This window comes from Haliotis cracherodii, unplaced genomic scaffold (assembly GCF_022045235.1).
Source record: "Haliotis cracherodii isolate W230 unplaced genomic scaffold, xgHalCrac1.p SCAF_27, whole genome shotgun sequence".
NCBI classification, from domain to species: Eukaryota; Metazoa; Mollusca; class Gastropoda; order Lepetellida; family Haliotidae; genus Haliotis; species Haliotis cracherodii.
Window position 1 is genome coordinate 1,053,759 of NW_027266283.1, and position 21,139 is coordinate 1,074,897.

General features: G+C 38.9%; 1 protein-coding gene across 1 annotated transcript; it reads right to left on the reverse strand.

The window, feature by feature from the left end:
- Positions 1-1,505: 1,505 nt before the first annotated feature.
- LOC139473282 (uncharacterized) lies at positions 1,506-15,856 on the reverse strand. The gene is made up of 5 exons (XM_071255816.1): positions 15,550-15,856; positions 9,774-9,828; positions 6,019-6,097; positions 3,392-3,559; positions 1,506-1,618 (listed from the first exon to the last, which is right to left on the reverse strand). Exons 1-5 carry the CDS (start codon positions 15,854-15,856, stop codon positions 1,526-1,528), a joined length of 702 nt encoding a protein of 233 aa, XP_071111917.1. The 3' UTR covers positions 1,506-1,525.
- Between the last annotated feature and the right edge of the window lie 5,283 nt (positions 15,857-21,139).

Below are 21,139 nucleotides of genomic sequence, written 5' to 3' on the forward strand. Positions count from 1 at the left end.
ATTTTGCATCCAAATGTAAATATCAAATGTAGATTATGTAATGAATTTAATGAGACTGTCTAACACATTGTCAGTGGAGGCCCAGCTTTTGCACAAACACAGTGTCTTAAGCGATATAATGGAGTTACTCGATCATTTTATTACCGTCTTCGCCATGCTTATGGTTTTGACACAGAGGTCCATCCATAGTACGACCCGGAATATGTGGAGGGCGTCATGGAAAATGTTAATACAAAATTCTTTAGAATAGGCCCGTTTACAGCCACAGACGTATCCAGGCCAACAAACCTGATATTGTCCTTTCTGATAAGTCCAATGAAATCATTTATATTATTGAATTTTCTGTCCCTTTTGACACTAATGTGATTGACAAGATTCAGGGAAAACATGGCAAACATGCGGACCTCGCTTTCGAAATGTCACGCTTGCATCGCAAGTACCAAGTCATCCGAATCCCCATTGTTCTCGGTGCCTTAGGTTTGGTACCTTCCAATCTGTTGAGTGACATTGAGAGAGTACCCGGGTTTGCTACCAGGAATATAGCCTTTCCGACACTCTGGGTGATGCAGAAGGCTGCAGTGTTTGGGAGTCTTCACGTTCTCTGAAACGTTCTGGGTAGGTTTGACTGGGCAGCGCTTCCAGGGAGAAGTTCCATTCACTGTCTGGGCTGCGTGTAGACGGGACAAGGGATCTCAGCTGAGCATGAGCCTAACCAGCCTGACTGTGCCAGGATCACCCTAACCCACTTTGCTGCATATTTTTTATTTCAATATGTTAATAATAATCATGATAATAACTTTAATAATGAAAATAACTTGGGAGTTATTGACCATCTCGTGGAAGGTCAGGCCTATACGTACTTGGAAATGCAGGTTATAATTCCAGAATACTGATATAATATTACGCCGATTTTATGGTGCTAGCCCACTGACGTACCGGAAATCGAACCAACGACCCTCCGCTCTATGCGCAGAGGCTCTATCCACTAGACTTTGGAAGCGGTCTTGGTGACAAATGAAGATTTGTTCGCCGAGGCTGTTGGTAACAGAGTTGAAGATGTGTGGGCCGAGAATATTGGTGACAGAGTGGATGATGTGTGGGCCGAGGCTGTTGGTGACAGAATTGACGATGTGTGGGCCGAAGATATTGGTGGCAAAGTTGAAGATGTGTGGGCCGAGGCTGTTGGTGACAGAGTTCACGATGTGTGGGCCGAGGCTGTTGGTGACAGAATTGACCATGTGTGGGCCGAGGCTGTTGGTGACAGAGTTCACGATGTGTGGGCCGAGGCTGTTGGTGACAGAGTTGAAGATGTGTGAGCCGAGGCTGTTGGTGACGGAGTTGAAGATGTGTGGGCCAAGGCTGTTGGTGACAGAGTTGAAGATGTGTGGGCCAAGGCTGTTGGTGACAGAGTTGAAGATGTGTGGGCCGAGGCTGTTGGTGACAGAATTGACCATGTGTGGGCCAAGGCTGTTGGTGACAGAGTTGAAGATGTGTGGGCAGATGATGGTATTGTATTGAAATTAAGTTACATAGGATAGCGCAGAAGAACACGTTCCACTTGAAGACTGCTGTGTTTGTCCATTGTGATTCTGACTGCGTCTGTAGGAATTGTCAGCATCTGTGAAGAAAACACCGTGGTATAACAAGACTGGTGAATTGTGACAGATGTTAACTTAACTAATCATGGTTGACTTGGATCTGTGACTATGTTACAAGTCGATGTGCTGTGATGAATACGTTCCTAGCACGGTCCCTAGGGGTCACACATTGATGTGTTACAGGGCGATATACAGTTATGTAAATGTTCCCAAGCAGTGTCCCTAGGGATCACACATTGATGTGTAACAGGGCGATGTACATTTATGTAAATGTTCCCAGCACGGTCCCTAGGGATTAGACATTGATGTGTTACAGGGCGATGTACAGTTATGTAAACGTCCCCAGCACGGTCCCTAGGGATCACACATGGATGTGTTACAGGGCGATATACAGTTATGTAAATGTTCCCAGCACGGTCCCTAGGGATCACACATTGATGTGTTACAGGACGATGTACAGTTATGTAAACGTCCCCAGCAGTGTCCCTAGGGATCACACATTGATGTGTTACAGGGCGATGTACAGTTATGTAAACGTCCCCAGCACGGTCCTTGGGGATCACACATGAATGTGTTACAGGGCGATGTACATTTATGTAAACGTCCCCAGCACAGTCCCTAGGAATAACACATGGATGTGTTACAGGGCGATGTACATTTATGTAAAAGTCCCCAGCACAGTCCCTGGGGATCACACTTGGCTGTGTTACAGGGCGATGTACAGTTATGTAAATGTTTCTCGCAGTGTCACTAGGGATCACACATTGATGTGTTACAGGATGATGTACTGTTATGTAAACATCTTCAGCACGGTCCCTAGGGATCACACATGGATGTGTTACAGGGCGATGTACAGTTATGTAAACGTCCCCAGCACGGTCCCTATGGATCACACATGGATGTGTTACAGGGCGATGTACAGTTATGTAAATGTCCCCAGCACGGTCCCTGGGGATCACACATGGCTATGTTACAGGGCGATGTACAGTTATGTAAACGTCCCCAGCACGGTCCCTGGGGATCACACATGGATGTGTTACAGGGCGATGTACAGTTATGTAAACGTCCCCAGCACGGTCCCAAGGGATGACACATTGATGTGTTACAGGGAGATGTACAATTATGTAAACGTCCCCAGCACAGTCCCTTGGGATCACACATGGATGTGCTACAGGGCGATGTACAGTTATGTAAACGTCCCCAGCACGGTCCCTGGGGATCACACATGGATGTGTTACAGGGCGATGTACAGTTATGTAAACGTCCCCAGCAGTGTCCCTAGGAATAACACATGGATGTGTTACAGGGCGATGTACATTTATGTAAAAGTCCCCAGCACGGTCCCTGGCGATCACACAATGATGTGTTACAGGGCGATGTACAGTTATGTAAACTTCCCCAGGACGGTCCCAAGGGATCACACATGAAATTCTTACAGGGCGATGTACAGTTATTGAAACGTCCCTTGCACGGTGTCTAGGGATCACAGGTAGAAGTAACAGTTCTCGAGAAATGTGTGTATGTTGCGATGAGCTTACTTCAACAAATGATATGCAGATTATTATTTTCTATAAAATCGGACTTGTGGTTGACTGTATTGACAATGTTAAATCTACCGATGTTAAAACTAGCAACTTCATACAATAGGAAACTGACTATACTTTCTGTCATATCATACTCGTGAACATATCCATATCCCCAAAAGGGGTGGACATTTTTCTTCACATTCAGACTGATCAATGCAAACTGTGTTAAAACTGGCAACAATTCAACATGTACAATATGAAACTAACTTTACAGTGTGGAATGAAGTAACTTCCAAAAATGGATGCCTCATCGTTCCTCGTCCATGTCACCATCCAGTTTCTGTTGGAGTCCCGAAACCAGATGTCCTTCGTGAAGGTAGAAATGTTGGGGTAGATTCGAACCTCAGCAAAATAAAGGAAATAACTTATCCCAACCTGTTGAAGAGAAAACACTTTAATTTATTGAATGCGTCATCTTAAACAAAACACCTCCAAATATGTTTTTCCTACTAAACTCTTTCTCGGCTGAAGACCAAAATACATTGTAGATACATTTAATATGTAATAATCTCGAACGATTTCGTAACACAGAGGTGATAAGTGACGTGGCATGGGTTACGTCTGATATTTACAATAGGCTGAATGGTCAACTTTAGGCATCAGTAAGCTTTAATCCGAGAATGTTTGGTTGTGTTTACTCAAAACATAATTAACACCATAATACTAAAATGTTTTCAATAAGAGACATTAGAATTATCTACCACACATACTGTGTAGACATTTTTCAAAACGACCCTTGCAGCTTGTACACACCAACCTCGTGTTATGAAGCGATAGACATGACGTCACAGGACGTTATAAATGAGCGCTAACTTAATGTCAAACTGTGTTAATGTAACTGAACTTAACACACCCTCTCTAAGACGTTCTTCGTCGGATTCCCATTTGAAAAAAATATTGCCACATTTGCTTAAAATAATCTGGATCTCGAACACTTTGTTCCGCAACATTTGTTCAGTAAAATCAGTATTTCAAATTTACTACTGGTCGGGTTTCAGGAAACTGCTTTCAAAGAAATAGTTTAATCTGCATTGATGTGATCATAAGTCCTGTGTAGATTCGGTACCGCTGGCGGACCAGTCAGAATGCAGAATAATAAATGTCATAACAAAATAATTTGTATTGCATTTTTCCAATAGCATTTTTATCTTTATATTCTGCATGTGTTCAAATCACGTGGATCACTTCACAGTAACTCTGATTGAACCTATGTTCGTATCCTAAAGTTATCAAACCATGCTCCGTAAACAATGTTGTTTGTTGTGGGTAGTTTTACACATGCATGACACAATTATGAAAGTTTGGGATAAATGTTTTCTGGTAGGGAAAGTGTCGGGAACTAAATTCCACTACTGAACCTAGACTGTATTGTCGACATAGTGGTTGACTTACAGTGGACTCACAGACTGATAAGTTACTTTATGATATAATGGGTAGGTTTCTCGGCAGGATAAAGCCAACGGACAAAAACGATATCCGTTGGGGTCATATGCGGATAGAGATGCAAATATCAAAGGTCAAGTAGGACTACTTTCACTGTTTATAAACAAACATGGCGTCGCCCTCGTCATTCGGCAATCGAATCAGAATTAACCATCGGGAATCTGGATAAACTACAGAGATAACTTTTATCATTATCAAATGAACAGTCTGATATACTTAAAATCAGTGTCTAGCTGTGACGTGGCTAAGGCATTTTATAAGTTTAGGCAACTTTGGAGATATAAATTTCGAAACAATTTTGCGAGGGTACGAAGCCTAGCCAAGCGGGATCAATAGCCATATCTGTGCTTGTAGTCCTCTGCGGCTGGAAATCTCCACAAATTAAAATAGTTGGATTTGGTCGAAATATGTTTGAATTGTAACCTTGTTTCTTTTTGTCGCTGTGTGTACATCTGATTGCACTTCTTAACGTTTTGACTGGACAGGCCGACTGTCAACAACGTCTGAACGTGGCCATGAAGTCTCATAAACTAGGGTTAGAGTAGCTTCCCTTTGAAAAAGGGCAGTTACTCTAGCGGACAGACTGATGGATTGCCGCGAAATGAAAGTAAAAACCATTGTTGCTTTGCGTATATGTTGCTTCGCCACTGTATAAAAAAACAGATTTTAGTTGGAACTATATTGGCTACAGTCACTGTCCGACTGACACATCACTATCCCTGTGACGTAATAAATATTAATGCGCGCATTCCAGGAAAACTCGCAATGTTTCGGTAATGTTTGTGAGTGAGGGAAAGCGATTTTGAAGCACAGAATTAAAGAATAACATTATATGATAAAGAGGTTATCACGCTTGTGTGTTTGGGGATGGTAAATATCCTGTATTAGGAATAAACACTATGTATTTAGCTCGCCAAGGCTCGCTAAATACAATGTTTATTCCAAATGCAGGATATTTACCATCCCCAAACACACTCGCGTGATAACCTCTATGACTTCACAGTGAACAATAGAAGAAGCCAGTTGCACTTGGAGCCTCTATTGCTTTACTGGCAATGACAGACGGGCATTATTCTTCACCCACAGGCAGTCACACCCCAAGCGGTCAATATACCCCTACTGCCCGCATGGGTGTTACTTAATAAGTGTATTAGATTTACATGTGTCGGCGATTCCCATAGTTTCCGTAGTTAGTGTAATTACTTTCCAGAAGCGTATTTTCCTATAAATGACAAACATGCATAACGGGTCAAGCTGACATGTAGATTGTTTATATAATAGATTTGAGTGCTACATGTTTTGTGTAGACACTAAACCAACTAAGATACATTGTTAGTGATCTATTCGATTGAGTTGTCGAGTGACAACATAATGCTCACGATAATATTCACCTCAATCCACGGAGCTGCATCGTCCGATCTTGGCTTCCAGACAAAGGCAGAACCTCTTATGACATTGCTTAATGGATACCTGAAATATTACAAGTCATACAGTGATCCTTCCCATATAAAAAAATGTAAAAATTAACTTTGCATTTCATTTATTATTTGATGAGAAAATACATATATATCACCACAACTATTCCAATAGTATATCAGTGTTAAAATAGGTAGCTCACCTGGATACATTAGTCGCTGTGTACCTGTACTTCGTGCATCTGTATGTGTTTGTGTGGTACTTGGCATATCAGTTCTATTTCTATAAGTATTAGTCAGAGATGAGTTGATATTGACAATCAAGCAAGATTCAATAAAATATTCTCATTTCAATTTGATTTCAATATCATGGTTAATATGTCACTTATGAAATGTATTTATCTTGTGTAGGATAGTAATGCTTATATCACATGGCTTTAAGTCAGTTTCGGTGCTCAAGTCACACTCTTATCATTAAATAATGGTTGACAAAAGAAATTCTTCGTCGTGAAGACTTTGTCCTTTTTGCATTGCCCTGTGACGGAACTTGGTACTCAATCCATATGTCAGTTTGGAAAATTATAAGCATATCAACAATCCCAAAGCAATAAAGTAAGTACTCGAAAAAAAACAGATAGCTTTGATATAATTAATATTTGGAGATAAAAAATAGAGATGCAAAAAAATACACATGGTGGAAGAAAAAGCTGGACTTCTTTTTGATCTCACAAGTCATTGCAAATATAACTATTGATTCTACAATTACACCAGGATACAAATCCGATCAATTTGCAATAACATTGACTTTTTCAAATACACTTAGCAAAGAGAAAGGTTGGGGCTACTAGAAGTTAAATACTTCTGTACTGTTTAACAATGAATATATCCTAATAGTAAAAGATACACTAGAAGAAACAAAGCTAGAATATTCAAACAGTAAATGTTCCAATGATGAAGCAAGAAAAACCCTTAGACCAAAACTTAAAATTAAAAATCAGTGATACTCTCTTTTTTAGAAACATTTTTGATGAAAATGAGAGGCAAATCAATACCTTTTTCCACTTATTTAAAGAAAACCAAAAATGAAGAAAGTAAAAACTTAGAGGAAAACATAAAGCAAATAGAGGAGGAAATTAGGGAAAATATTCAGAATGTAAGTGAATCAAAGCTGTCAGACTTGTCTAAATATAAAGTAAATTTTGAAATATTTAAAGAAGAATCAAGGGGATTTCAAATAAGAAACAGAATCCAGTGGTACGAGGAAGGAGAGAAACCATCAAAATATTTTTGTCATCTTGAAAACAGGAACTATACCAGTAAACTAATTAACAGTATTATAACTGAAAAAGGGGATTTAATAACCGATAGACAATTCATCTTAACTGGACATTTTTTATGAGAAACTTTACTCTCCAGGAGAAGAAATTACTAAGGAATCCAGACATTTATTACACAAACTTAACACACCAAAACTTATTAAATCACAGTTTGATTATTTAGAAGACCTGATTAACATGAATGAAATAACAAAGGCCGTAAAATCTATGTAAAATAACAAAAGCCCAGGCATTGATGGATTCCCTGTAGAGTTTTTCATTTTTTCCCAGAAGGATCTTAGAATATGGGAGAATATACAGAGTAAAGGTGAATTTATTGAGGAACTAAACAACATTTTGTACAAAAGGGACAAAATAAAACGAACAACTTTAATAAGAAAATATGACAAAGTCGGAATGAGATTGATAGAGATGAGGTATTTTAAAATTTCGCGAAAACTGTCAGTTTTTAAAAACATCTTCAAAACAAAAACTGTAATAATCCTTGCATCTTTTCATTGAAAAATATCCTAATTGGGGCTAATATTAAAAAAATGTACACACTTAGCTAACCCTTACTGGAGAGATGTTTTGACTGCTTGGGGAACATTGAATAGAAGACATAAAACTTACTCCACAAACATTGAAGAAGTACTATCAGAACCTCTTTTTGATGTAACCATCAGTTTAAAAAATTGATTTCATTATAAGAATTTGTTTGTAAAGAGAATTTACACTATTAAAGATATCTGCAATGAAGGTGTTATAATGCCCTTCAATGAACTTAAGACAAAATACCAAATTAAAGGCACTATCATTGATCACCAGGTTCTAAATCATACCAAAATCCTGGAAAGATACTATTAGAATTAATCACATTATTTTATATAATCAACATTCAAATACAACTTTGATAGATTTACTTGATATTTTTATGATAAGACTATAACTAAAGCAATTCTCCCAACAGTATGTATAAAATAGGATACCATTCTTGACACTTAGAAATATCATGGAAGGATGTTTTTATCAGATACAGAAACTGTACAAAACATGTAGAATTACTTGTCTTTCAATATAAATTTATTCATCGCAACATTCATTCAAAGAAAGAATTGTTTAAAACCAAAATTCTCGATGATGATCTGAGCTCATTTTGTGAAACAGATTCTGAACCTTTACTTCGTGTATATTGGGATCGTCAGCATGTTTTGGGCCAAAGTTGAATGTTTTCTGAATGCAAAATGTTTAAAACAATTTACATTTTAAAATGCTCTATTTTACTTGGGTACAACTCTAACATTCTGTTAAAACACATCACACTGGCATACAAAATATATATGCATGTATTAAGTATTAAGAAAAACAAATTGTGACTTGAAAACTTTCTCAAGACTTTAATCAATATATTTCGGATTGACAAATCAATTGCACACAAAATCAATGCAATAAGACAGATTGACAGATAAATGAAAAATCTGGCAATTGAATTGTCTAATTAATATGTCTCTATTTATAACATGAACAATTTCTACTAATGTGCTGTAAGCTTCAAACTTAGTTAACAAGCATGGAAAATAGAGCCTGCTCGTTTCACCATTAGTGAACATTGTTGTACACCTGTAGCCTGTGGCTACTCTCAGAATTTCACTTAAAGCTACAAGCTTTCTAAATCACTCACTACACATCTCCCTGTGTGTAAGTCATGAACTGCTAAATACATGTGAACATGCATTTGATAAACAGTGTTCTAAAAATGTCATGGCATTAAATGAATGTTATGAAATGTTAACAATTGAACGTTTTGAAGTGATCGCTGCTAATACAAGTCAATGCTGTAATTTAAAAAAAGAATGATACAACACCCCACTTGACAATGCAGCGCGTGACAATAGCCCCACGTGACTGGGCTGCACGTGACAATAGCTCCAATGTTACTATGCCAACAATAGCCCATGTCACCATGCCACTGCAACGTCGTCTCGAGTGACAATATCCAATGTTATTGTGCCACCTGCAACAACTGATCCACGTCACTCTGCCACACACGACAATATCACGACGTCACTGTATTACCCTCGGCAATAACACACACCCCCCCCCCCCCCCCCCCCCCCCCCCAATGTCTGGTGTCGCCCGCCATGATATTGCTGGAATATTGCTAAAAGCGGCATAAAACCATACCCACTATAATTGACATTGCTCACTCATCTGTGATAAAACTGTTCCACTGAGCAGAAATCACATGCGCATGTGATTTATTTTCACCCTGAAGAGTTGAGTCGATTGTACGTGATTACGTGATTACACATCAACGTGTTGGAACCCTGGTCGGAATATTTTAAATAATGACACCAAGTCATATATCCGATATGCTATTCTGATTCTAATCTAGTGGGGATGACAAAAACGTACCCATTGTCTTGTGATGAAGCGTTGATCGCCTCTGTCATCCAAGTGGTAATCAGACCTATGAAAGAAACAGGAGCGAAGTTACTACAAATTACAAATAGTTTAAAGTGGAGCATGTTTTAGAAGATATAGACACGTGTTTATAAATATCAAAATATCAATATTTACTTGTATACATATTTACTCAGCTTGTTAATTGGAATACATTTATCTTTGATAATGATTTCACGTGAGCAATGGCATTGTTGACACATTGCAGATTCCGTCTGTGACGTGATACATACCTATTCGTTTGTGACCGTGACAAATTCATATTCGTTTGTGACGTGAGATATCCATTTTTGTTTGTGAAGTGACACATTCACATCAGTTTGTGACGTGATACATACATATTCGTTTGTAACGTGACACATTCATATGGGGAGTATTCGTTTATGACGTGACATACATATTCATTTGTGATGTGACACATTCATATTTGATTGTAACGTGACACATATATATTCGTTTGTGACGTGACATATATATTCGTTTGTGACACATACATATTCATTTTTGGTTGTGAAGTGACACATACATGTTCGTTTGTATTGTGACACATTCATATTCGTTTATAACGTGAGACATACATATTCGTTTGTGACGTGATACATACATGTTCGTTTGTAACGTGACACATTCATATTCGTTTATAACGTGACACGTACATGTTCGTTTGAGACGTGACACATACATATTCGTTTGTAACGTGACACATACATATTCGTTTGTGACGTGACACATTCATTTTCGTTTATAACGTGACATACACATTCGTTTGTGAAGTGACACATATATATTCGTTTGTGACGTGACATACATATTCGTTTGTGACACATACATATTCATTTTTGTTTGTGAAGTGACACATACATGTTCGTTTTAACGTGACACGTACATGTTCGTTTGTGACGTGACACATTCATTTTCGTTTATAACGTGACATACACATTCGTTTATGACGTGACACATACATATTTGTTTGTGACGTGACACATACATGTTCGTTTTTGACGTGACGCATACATATACGTTTTGACGTGACGCATACATATTATATAGAATACCAAACGAGCTCCCTTGTAATAACAATTTTATGAAATGTGTAAATTGTTCTGGTATCTGAAAAGCGAAAATCCTTCTATGAAGCTATGAAACTATGAAATAAAAAATTGGATTACTTGTCCGATTTTGGTGTTTTATTTATTACTTGTACTTTTCAAAAAGCCACCGTCGTGTGTAAATAGGCTGCAGACATCTACGCCATGCACAGCATCACACAATTGGGTTTAACAGAATAATACTTCAAACACATTCAAAGTTTACATGTATTAATTGAATACCATACAACGGTCTACCTTTCGACTTCAGGTGTCCATTCCACAAAGCTATCTTAACGCTGAGGTGATTGTAACTCCAATACTTTAACATAAACTTTTGACTGTCGCTGCGCTACAATCGCTTTGTGGAACGGGACCCTGCAGCACAAAGTTTACAAATACGTCACTCTACCCTATGACGTAATTTGTGAAATTCTTTTATTTAATAAAGACATAACATAAGTAAGTATTTTGAAATAAATTATTTGCAATAACAAATGTAAGCGTAATTTATAACATTTTATTATTATATATTCCAAACTGTCATTCGTATTGTAACATAATCTTTATAACTGTCTGTGTATGAACTGATCACGACTACTTCCGTCAATTTTGTTTTGGCGTAAAAAACACGGACAATTTCATCGGGATTTATTGAATCACGGAAAATTCTCAATGAATGTGTACTTCGACATAAATGTCATATGTCTATCACAGTTAGGATATGTACTTCCCAATTATATGAATCAGTGGACATTTAGATTTTAAACAAGGGCGCTTATTTGATTTTACTCGCTTCATTCGGGTGCTTCCATATCGTGATTAATGAAAAAAGTAGGAAACTGACAATACCAGCACTTCTATCGATGGCTAGGCAGTGCATTGATCTTTGAAGTTTTTATTGTAGATGTTGTTGGAAAGACAATCAACTCGAGTTGAATGTTATGCAATTTGGTTGTGCTGTGTGAAGAAATAAGAGCGTTGTAACACTTCTGATGCAACATATACGTTTTTGAAGCCGCGACGTCAGAACAGTGCGGTACCGTGTACACAGCCAGCTTACAGCCATGCACCATGAGGGTTAAGTGAGAACAAGGGGCTGTAATGACGGCCAGGCACCACGAGGGTTAAGTGAGAACAAGGGGCAGTAATGACGACCAGGCACCATGAGGGTTAAGTGAGAACAAGGGGCAGTAATGACGGCCGGGCACCATGAGGGTTAAGTGAGAACAGTAGTAATGCGCAGTAATGCGTATCCCATACATTCCGAGTCGTGCCTCAGACAGGCATGTGTGTAATAACACTGTGCATGATGTTAACGCAATGAAACAAAGGAGTTGTCGACTGTTTAGAAATGCATTAGATAAAAAAATAAACTGGTTCGATATCGCTATGGATATCTGAGTCAAGCTGACTCAGATCAGTTTGAAAAAAATGCGCGCTCTAATCGGATGGATGGAGGAAAGTGTGTCAATAAACGTTTGAAGGATGTTTCCTATGGGTCAGGTTGTGTGACTTTTTGTGCAGAGTTCATTCAGAGTTCTTCATCAAGGTTCCGCGCTCAGATAAACGAAAACTATTCAACTACTACCCATCATCTCCACCACCAATACCTCCAATATCGCCAATACTACCAATACCTCCAATACCGCCAATACCGCCAGTACTACCAATACCACCTCTGCCACCATCAAAACCACCAACAACAACCTCCTCCCCCGCCCCACCAACACCCCCACAACCACTAAAGTTGTTAAAACAGTGTTATTACACCCATGCCTTTCCATACAACACAGTGTTATTACCTAAATGCCTTTCCATAAATGACACTGTTATCACATGCACGCCTTTTCAAACAGCACAGTGTTATTACATACATGCCATTCCATACAGGACAGTGTTATTACATACATGCCTCTCTGTATAGCACAGTGTTATTACATACCTGCCTCTCTGTACAGCACAGTGTTATTACATACATGCCTTTCCATATAGGTGTTTTATTACATACATGCCATAGAGTACAGCTCAGTGTTATTACATACATGCATTTTGTACTGAGCAGTGTTATTACATACATTCATTTCCATACTTCACAGTGTTATTACATACCTGACTCTCCATACATCACAGTGCTATTACATACCTTCCTTTCCATACAGCACAGTGTTATTACATATATTCCTCTCCATACATAACACATTGTTATTGCATAGATGTCGTCATACAGTACAGTGTAATCACATACATCCCTTTCTGTACAGCACTGACATTACGTACTTGGCTATCAGCACACCACAGTATTATAACATACATGCATTTCCATACAGCACAGCGTTATAACATACGTGCCTCTCCATGTAACACATTGTTTTACGTACATGGCTATCCCTACAGTACTGTGTTATTATATGCATGCCTTTCCATATAGTTCTGTGTTATTACATACATGCCTTTCGATACAGTACTGTGTTATTACATACATGACTTTCCATTCAGTACTGTGTTATTACATACATGCCTTTTCATATACTACTGTGTTATTACACATCCATATTGGTAATTACTTTCCTGTTTCGAAACTCAATATTTATCCCTTGTCAATTAATCAAGGGTCGGACTAGTTAATACATTGCAATGGAACTTTGGACCGTTCTTTTATCCGACTGAGGTATCATCTTCTGCAAAGGAATCTGCGTGATTTGACCTGTTAATTTCAAGATTTCATGGATGCAATAAGACCTTTGTGGCCCAGAAATAGTGGTTCGTGTATTATTTTCTTAATTGTGCGTGTTCTGAAATGAATTTCATCAAGTTTGATAAGCGTTGACTTCAATGATGTCGGGACATTGTATCCGTGATCTTTCGAAGGGAGCAGTGTTTTCTGATGGATTTTTCAAATCCCCTCCTGCCAAATCCTTATGGTGGTGGTTGACGGAGATGGCAATGAATATTGCTCACAAAAGGCTTTGTAAACAACATGTTGTCATAAATATAGTTTCTTCACATTTTTATAATGTTATATTTTACTTTCATTGTTGGTTGTTTCATCATCGAACATGTCCCTAACAGTTTCAAAAACATTTCATTTGTATGCCAAAGTTATGCCTTCGTATAGTCTTGTAATCTCATCATCGAAGCAGTCAGGGATAGGGCCTAGAACATCATATCGTCGCCAAAAACATCCAATATCAAACTACTGCATCCCTCTATTGGACCCTATGTCGTCTATTAATTTCGCGAGAGCCGTTGGCTCGGTGTGTATAAGGGACCTGGCTTGTATTAGAGACCCAGCAAGGAAAAAAAGATACGTTTTACCGTCCATGTGGGTGTGGTAGATCCGCAGCTATTTTTTTATGAATCGATATGTAGGCTATCGATGTAGTCATACACACGTTTATTTGGGTGAAAAGGCTTGATATATTTGAAAGGGGTTACCGTAACAAAAAGCAAACCTCTTTTTAACCAATCAGAATCAAGCTTTCATCAATGTCATGGTAGAGTGTCAGTTAACACCCCTTCACGTTGCCGGATCTTACCTATGTACATGTAAGTGGGTCACTGACGTTGCCCCACGTTACGTAATACCTCTATTTAGAAAACGTCACTGACATGATCAGTGAGTGAGTAAGTGAGTGAGTGAGTATGGTTTTACGCCATGTTTAGCAATTGATCAGTCAGAGAGAGGGGCCCAGATCATCGACAGGAGCGGGCAGATTATACGTCGCCTCACCAACGACCAGTGTACACCCGACTTCCTGACTCAGTGTCAGTGACAGAGCGGATCTCCGCACCAGGGGAACATATTTGCCACTGGGTTCCGGTGTGCGTTCTTTCATGTGATTACCATTATTTGTACCATTTCAACCTGCAATAACAAACACGGCTGCTGTCGTCTTAAGTTTCAACTCTGAGTTTGGTCTTCCGTCATCACCCTGAGCTAACATCCGAGGGCGAAACATACGCCCTTGGACAATATGACTAAAATATTAGTCTGAAACGTGGCCCAGCACTATGCAACTCAACAATATGGAACACTATAGTTTAATTCAGCATCAAGATGTATCCTTTCATGAATTGTTTGGATTATCTGCGTATCAGGGGGACTCTCAACTGATGCTGACTGCAGCTGTACATACTGTCTTAGATTGCCACGTGTGTCTCTACTACAACGACATAAAAATATTATATCTACCACTGTTCCTTGACACACGTTGTCCTTGAGTTTTCATATCTCAAGTGCGATGCCAAGGGATTCCTGCTAGAATTGAATTTCTGGGTAATCCATATGTGAGTCTAAACAGGATTTTAACTCAGAATTAAATGATGTTTTTTACAGATTTCACTCTATGTTATAAAGTTTTCACTTTGATAACGTATGAAAATAATATATCAAACGGAATTTCAAAGAACTGAAGATGTCCTTTGGCGTACTGTTTCATCCATGGTACAAATCTCATTCGACACCTACAGATAAATAATATGTCTTCTGCTAAAATTGTCAGTGCAAACATAGAATAAGTATAACAGAATAAACGAACCGAGTCGAATGTTCATTTGTATTGAACGTCAGAATGCTACATGTGAACACTGTTATCTCTGTAATTTAGATCTAAGGTGAAATAATCTGGAATTCTCACCTCGTCTTCTGTAGTACATATAACCAGGTGAGGGAACAAATTGTAGAGTGTAACCCAGGGGGCAGATACAGTCCTGGGTGGCCTGGTTGTAGAAGAAGTTATTGACACTGAATCGGTGGCAGAACAACAAACACTCCATCAGACTAGTCGCATTGCCACGTCGTCTTATGCCTTTCTCGATCTTCTTATCCTGGAAGGAGCTGCTGGAAAGGTCATACGTAGTATTACATCGTCTCACAGTGACTCTCTGACCAGTGGCCATACCGATGTACAAAGCAGCTGCCCACACTGTCCAGTATCCGGCCATCTTCTCTGTGGGTAGTTCCTGCTGGTTCGTCGACTGAACGTCACTCCTGCTACCTGCAATGTTCTCTCCAAGTCCTGCGAATCACGGGCATCAAGTATCGTCTCCAGGATACACTTGGATGATCTAACTGGTGCAGTGTTATTGTTGTCATACCCAGGCTCCTTGCCAACAGGGTTAGAATGGTTACATCATTAACGTGTTTCACTGATTGGCTGTTCAGTATTTTCAGATTCCTGGAATGCTTCTCTGATTGGTTGGAACTTCTGATTGACGTTACCCTACATTGGTTACCCATTGTGTTTTAATGCGCGAAATCGTTGGTTATAGTTATAGCTCTGGCAATTTCTTTTTCTATTGCTTATTCCAAGCTGAATGATGCATATTTAAGTAGGATACTTCACAATGTTTGTGTGGATGATTATCGACATTTCCGTTGTGGGAGATGAGCTGGGGAGAGGCATAACCAGACACATCGATGACGGGTACAAGACATATGCAGTAGCTGATCAGATGAGCTGAGATGGCCTTACGGCTGACGCTTAGTACAAAATCGAAGAGAAATACTGGAGCTGCTTTGCTAAATGAACATGAACATTAGAAATAGAATGCTGTACCATATTTTCGATGGAACAGAAGCCAGTGCTATTCCTTCAGGTGTTATGTGTTCTGGTATATTCTGATGTGTTATGATATATATATATATATATATATATATATACAAAAATGAGGTAAATGTTCACTCGGTGTACATGTAATATATAATAAAATAATAAAGTCCACGTTAGTCCATCATCTTCTTTATATCAGTTTCATATACATAGTACTTTTGCTGTCTCATGACAGCTCTTCAGTGTAACTGACATTGACATCAATGAGACAGCGAAAGTACTATGTATATGAAACTGATATAAAGAAGATGATGGACTAACGTGGACTTTATTATTTTATTATATATATATATATATATATATATATATATATATATATATATATATATATATATACACTAGTACTTTACAATATTGACTAGTACTTATCAATATTTTGGGAGGAATCATAGTACTTGTGTCAGTCTCTCAAACCAGTCATGTTTGTATATTGTGCAAAGAAGATGATGACAGTACATACGCATCAGAATCTCTTTGAAGAAGGAAGCAGGTTCTCCTCCACGATGCCAAGGTCAGTTGAGACCAGACTATGATGCTTCCTCCTCTACAGCATATGCCAGCCACCGCTATGATGCTTCCTCCCAAACATAGGTAAACCCACACTATCATGCTTCCTCCCCAACATAGGTAAACCCACACTATGATGCTTCCTCCCTAACATAGGTAATAACACACTATGATGCTTCCCCCCCCCCCCCCTCCCCAACATAGGTAAACCCACACTGAGATGCCTCCCCGTTCCCCGCCTCTGTAAATTCAGAACCTTTAATCAGCAGCATTTAGAATGAATTACGATCTGTCAGTGTAAACCACGTTGCACAATTTTTGACCTCTTTCCAGGAAGAGGAGTTCTCATTGTGTAACACATTCGGTCCCGTGCTATCTATTTGCAGATACTCAATAATATTGTTTGTTGTAACGCCGCACTCAGCAATATTCCAGCTGTATGACTGCGGTCTGTGTTTAATCGAGGCTGGACCAGACAATCCAGTACATGACATCATGATCATCGATGCACGCATTTTTGATACGATGACATGCATCAACCAAGTCAGCGAGCCTGACCACCCGATCCCGTTAGTCGCCTCTTACAAGTACAATCGCCTTTTTACGGCAAGCATGGATTGCTGATGACCTATCATAACACGGATCTACACGGGTCTGTATGACAAGATGACTTCAACTTTCCAATAGTCAATTTGCCCTTTACGTCGAGCAATATTAGTGCAGCTCTAACCCTTGGTGTCTACAGTTCACATTTTGAGGTACAAATGAGCATGCTCTTCCTACCAAGATTTCATAGAGCGTCATACAATTCTTGCCGTTGCATGTGTTTGTGGCAGGTGCCCCTGATGGGGCAGGAGGCGTTCACCTTTTCGAGAACACCTGGTATCATCACGATTTGGTAGTTATTCATAAACACATGCTCATGATATAATCGTACATCAACTTTGCTTTTAGCAGAGATTTCTAAGGAATATGAACAGGGTTTTGTCGCTTTTACTTGCAACTGCTGTCAGCCTTCACTTCCCGTATGGTACACTGGATGTCCGAGGAAGTAAAATGTAACTGCCTTGGTCCAGATCACTTTAGAAATAAGGCGCTCTGATTGTCCGAATTGATTGACGTTTGTAAATTTGCTGCACCATCGAGGCGACCATGCTAATAAGACTTTCGACAGACCTCTCTGAGGGTTGCATGGAAGAAATAGAGACTGTGGTGTTCTGTGCAGCTTATGCCTGTCTTTCTGTGGAACCTCAGGGTTCGATGAGGTAATCAGAAAATTATGTTTTTTATGGTGATTAACAAATGAAGAGAGTTGGTGATTTTTGTTGTAATTAATACATTCCAAACCCTTTGCAATCTTTCAAATGCCACATGGCCATGGTGTTAATACCTGCATAAAGTCTGTCACATGAGATCAATGTAGTGAGAGTATCAAAGACTGTAACAGTAAATGTAACAAGAACACAAACTGCTCTTGAAGTCACTTATCTTTCTCTGAAGACTGTCCAGAAAACAACAAATGAGACAGAAAAACTGCTCAAAACTTGCTCAAAACACAGAATCAAAGGACACCTATACATCCATCACCAGAACACCCTCTGACACCACATCGCCAGGAACAATCAAATAGACTTGACATGGTTAAAATGGATATTCCTCACATTTTCTCCACTCAGGTTGCAGAATAACTTCGTACACCGAATCTATCTCAAGTTCAATAAAAGTTCCCATTTTCAGGATTCATCTTTATCTCAAGAATCTTCAATCCACTTCATCAAAAAGTAAGTACTGATTACCTGACGCTGTACAGCAGTTCTCCTGCCTTGCGATGTCGACCAGACAAGGAAGTGATCGATGAACCAGAAAAACCAGTGAAACGATAATGCATTTATTGATTTTGTTAAAATTAATACAAACGATGTTTTAATTATGAATTACATATTCTGTGTAAAAGTGCAGAGATGCTGAAAAATGTTAAAGAAATATATTCGTTTTGCAGCACATAACAGGGTAGGTTTAATGTATCGGATCGAACATATTAAAACCATCAAGAAACTATCGTAAACAGTCAGATACTATGGACTTGCTTCAGTTCATTGCATACCATCCTTCTTTCTCAGCACTGGAGGATCTTCAAACTGCAGGATCTTCAAACATGGTAGGGCAGGATATAATCCATAGCCATGTTCTACTTAACACCACTCTCCAGGCCATTGTAGTATGAGTTACATTGCATGCTTAAACATTATACTGCCTTCTTTCAGCTCTTTAGCAGTCTGATTTTCAAGACCTGCATGTCAAATATTTAGCTTCCAAATCAGGTGTTCACCATCCCACCATGTAGGGTAAGGTCAGGGGCATTATGTTGTATGCAGTAAACTTATCTGAGAGGGGACTTTGATATTTTGGACCTCTCCCTTTAAAAAAGGCTGGATCTGCCCTTGAAGCAAGTCATCAAAGAGAGCGGATATTTATTCACCTGTCTTATCACTGGTAATATTGATAGGATTCACTATGCCTGCAGAGAGGCACCTTTATTGGAAGAGGGTCAATCAAATCGTCAAAAAAGTTGTCATTTGCAGTCATTTTACTTTCTCGATGCTTTGATAGTGTTCTGTCATGACAGTGTTCACATGTTGATTAAGTGATTTCGATATTGCGGGGTACACTTTAAATCATGACATAAGAACTTCATATCTTTGTGACATTTCAATGAACTGTAAATGTGTCTAGATCAATAAAAACTTTATACTCCGTTGCTGTTGTTGCTTTATATAGTCAAAATGTTTACATTTAGCCTTCATTTGTTTGCTGCGTATATGTACAAAAACTTTCAGAGCAACAAGACAAAGAAAATATATTCTAATTCATAATAATAGTCAGGGTAATAATGAAATATATTCCATTCATGAATCTAATACACGCTTAGTGCACGCTCCAGATGTTCATATAGGTGCAAATAATATCCATTGCATGGATCGATGCTCATGACATAAATCACTGGTCCTGACTCGATTATTTACAGACCTCCGTCTGACAGGTGGAATATTGCTGAGTACAGATTCTTTTCTTTTCTTTTCTGGGATTGCAAAATTCAAGCAAAAGTGTTTAATAAACCACATGGCACTTAGTCCACTTGTGTCAAATACGTTTTGTAAATGTATAGAAAACCCTTCATTGGTTGTATTAAGGATTATCTTTAATCTTTGAGAAAGAAAGTTGGTGACATTTGCTGGACCCCGCAACATATCTTACGTTGTGTGGGGATGTATGGAGTCATGGTATCCAGTACACAAGAGGTGTGGCCATGTCTCCATGCTAGATTCTTGTCACTCTGATTACAGTAACTTTCCACGTTTAATATCCTGTATGCTTTGTCGAACATAACCACCGTAAATCATAGTGTTTTTATCTAACCATAGGTAATGGAAACATACATCATTAAATATACACACGGATGAGCACAATGAAAAATACATAGAGATATATTCATGCTCAATTCCTGAATCATAGCAAGCAAAGTATCGACAAAGACGCCGTACACTCCTTCTCCACACTTAGACAGGCAGACAATGTAGGAAAGTTCCGTTTATTAATTTTTCGATTTCGGATCATTCGTCAAGGAGACGAAGTATTTGTTAAATGTATTTCATTGGTAGAATGCACAAACTGAAAAGGAGGAAACAGAATTGGAACAAACCTAGTCTACCCTAGCCAGCTGTCATCCATGAAAGGTGTGTACTTGTTCCAACTGGTTAAATCTCTGTCTACAAACAGTTACATCTCTGTCTTCAAATCTTCAGGGCAATGTGTCAAAAATGAAGGTACTTTTGATCTGAGAAAAAAGGACGAGAAATGCTGGATATCTCACAAATGTGTCATGTGTCTATGTGTCATTTGGGAATAGGACATTTAGGCAAGAGGTGGGGGTCCCTATAGGGAAACCATCTGTGGTCCCCTCCTCCCTGATCTGTTTCTGAGTCTAGTCAGCATTTCTGCTGGGGATGACAAAATGAAAATAAGAGAATGATAAGTTTAACCTATGCTCCAGGCGTATGGTCATTCCTTGCCGTAGATTCACCCACCTGAACTAGAAATAAAAGAAGAC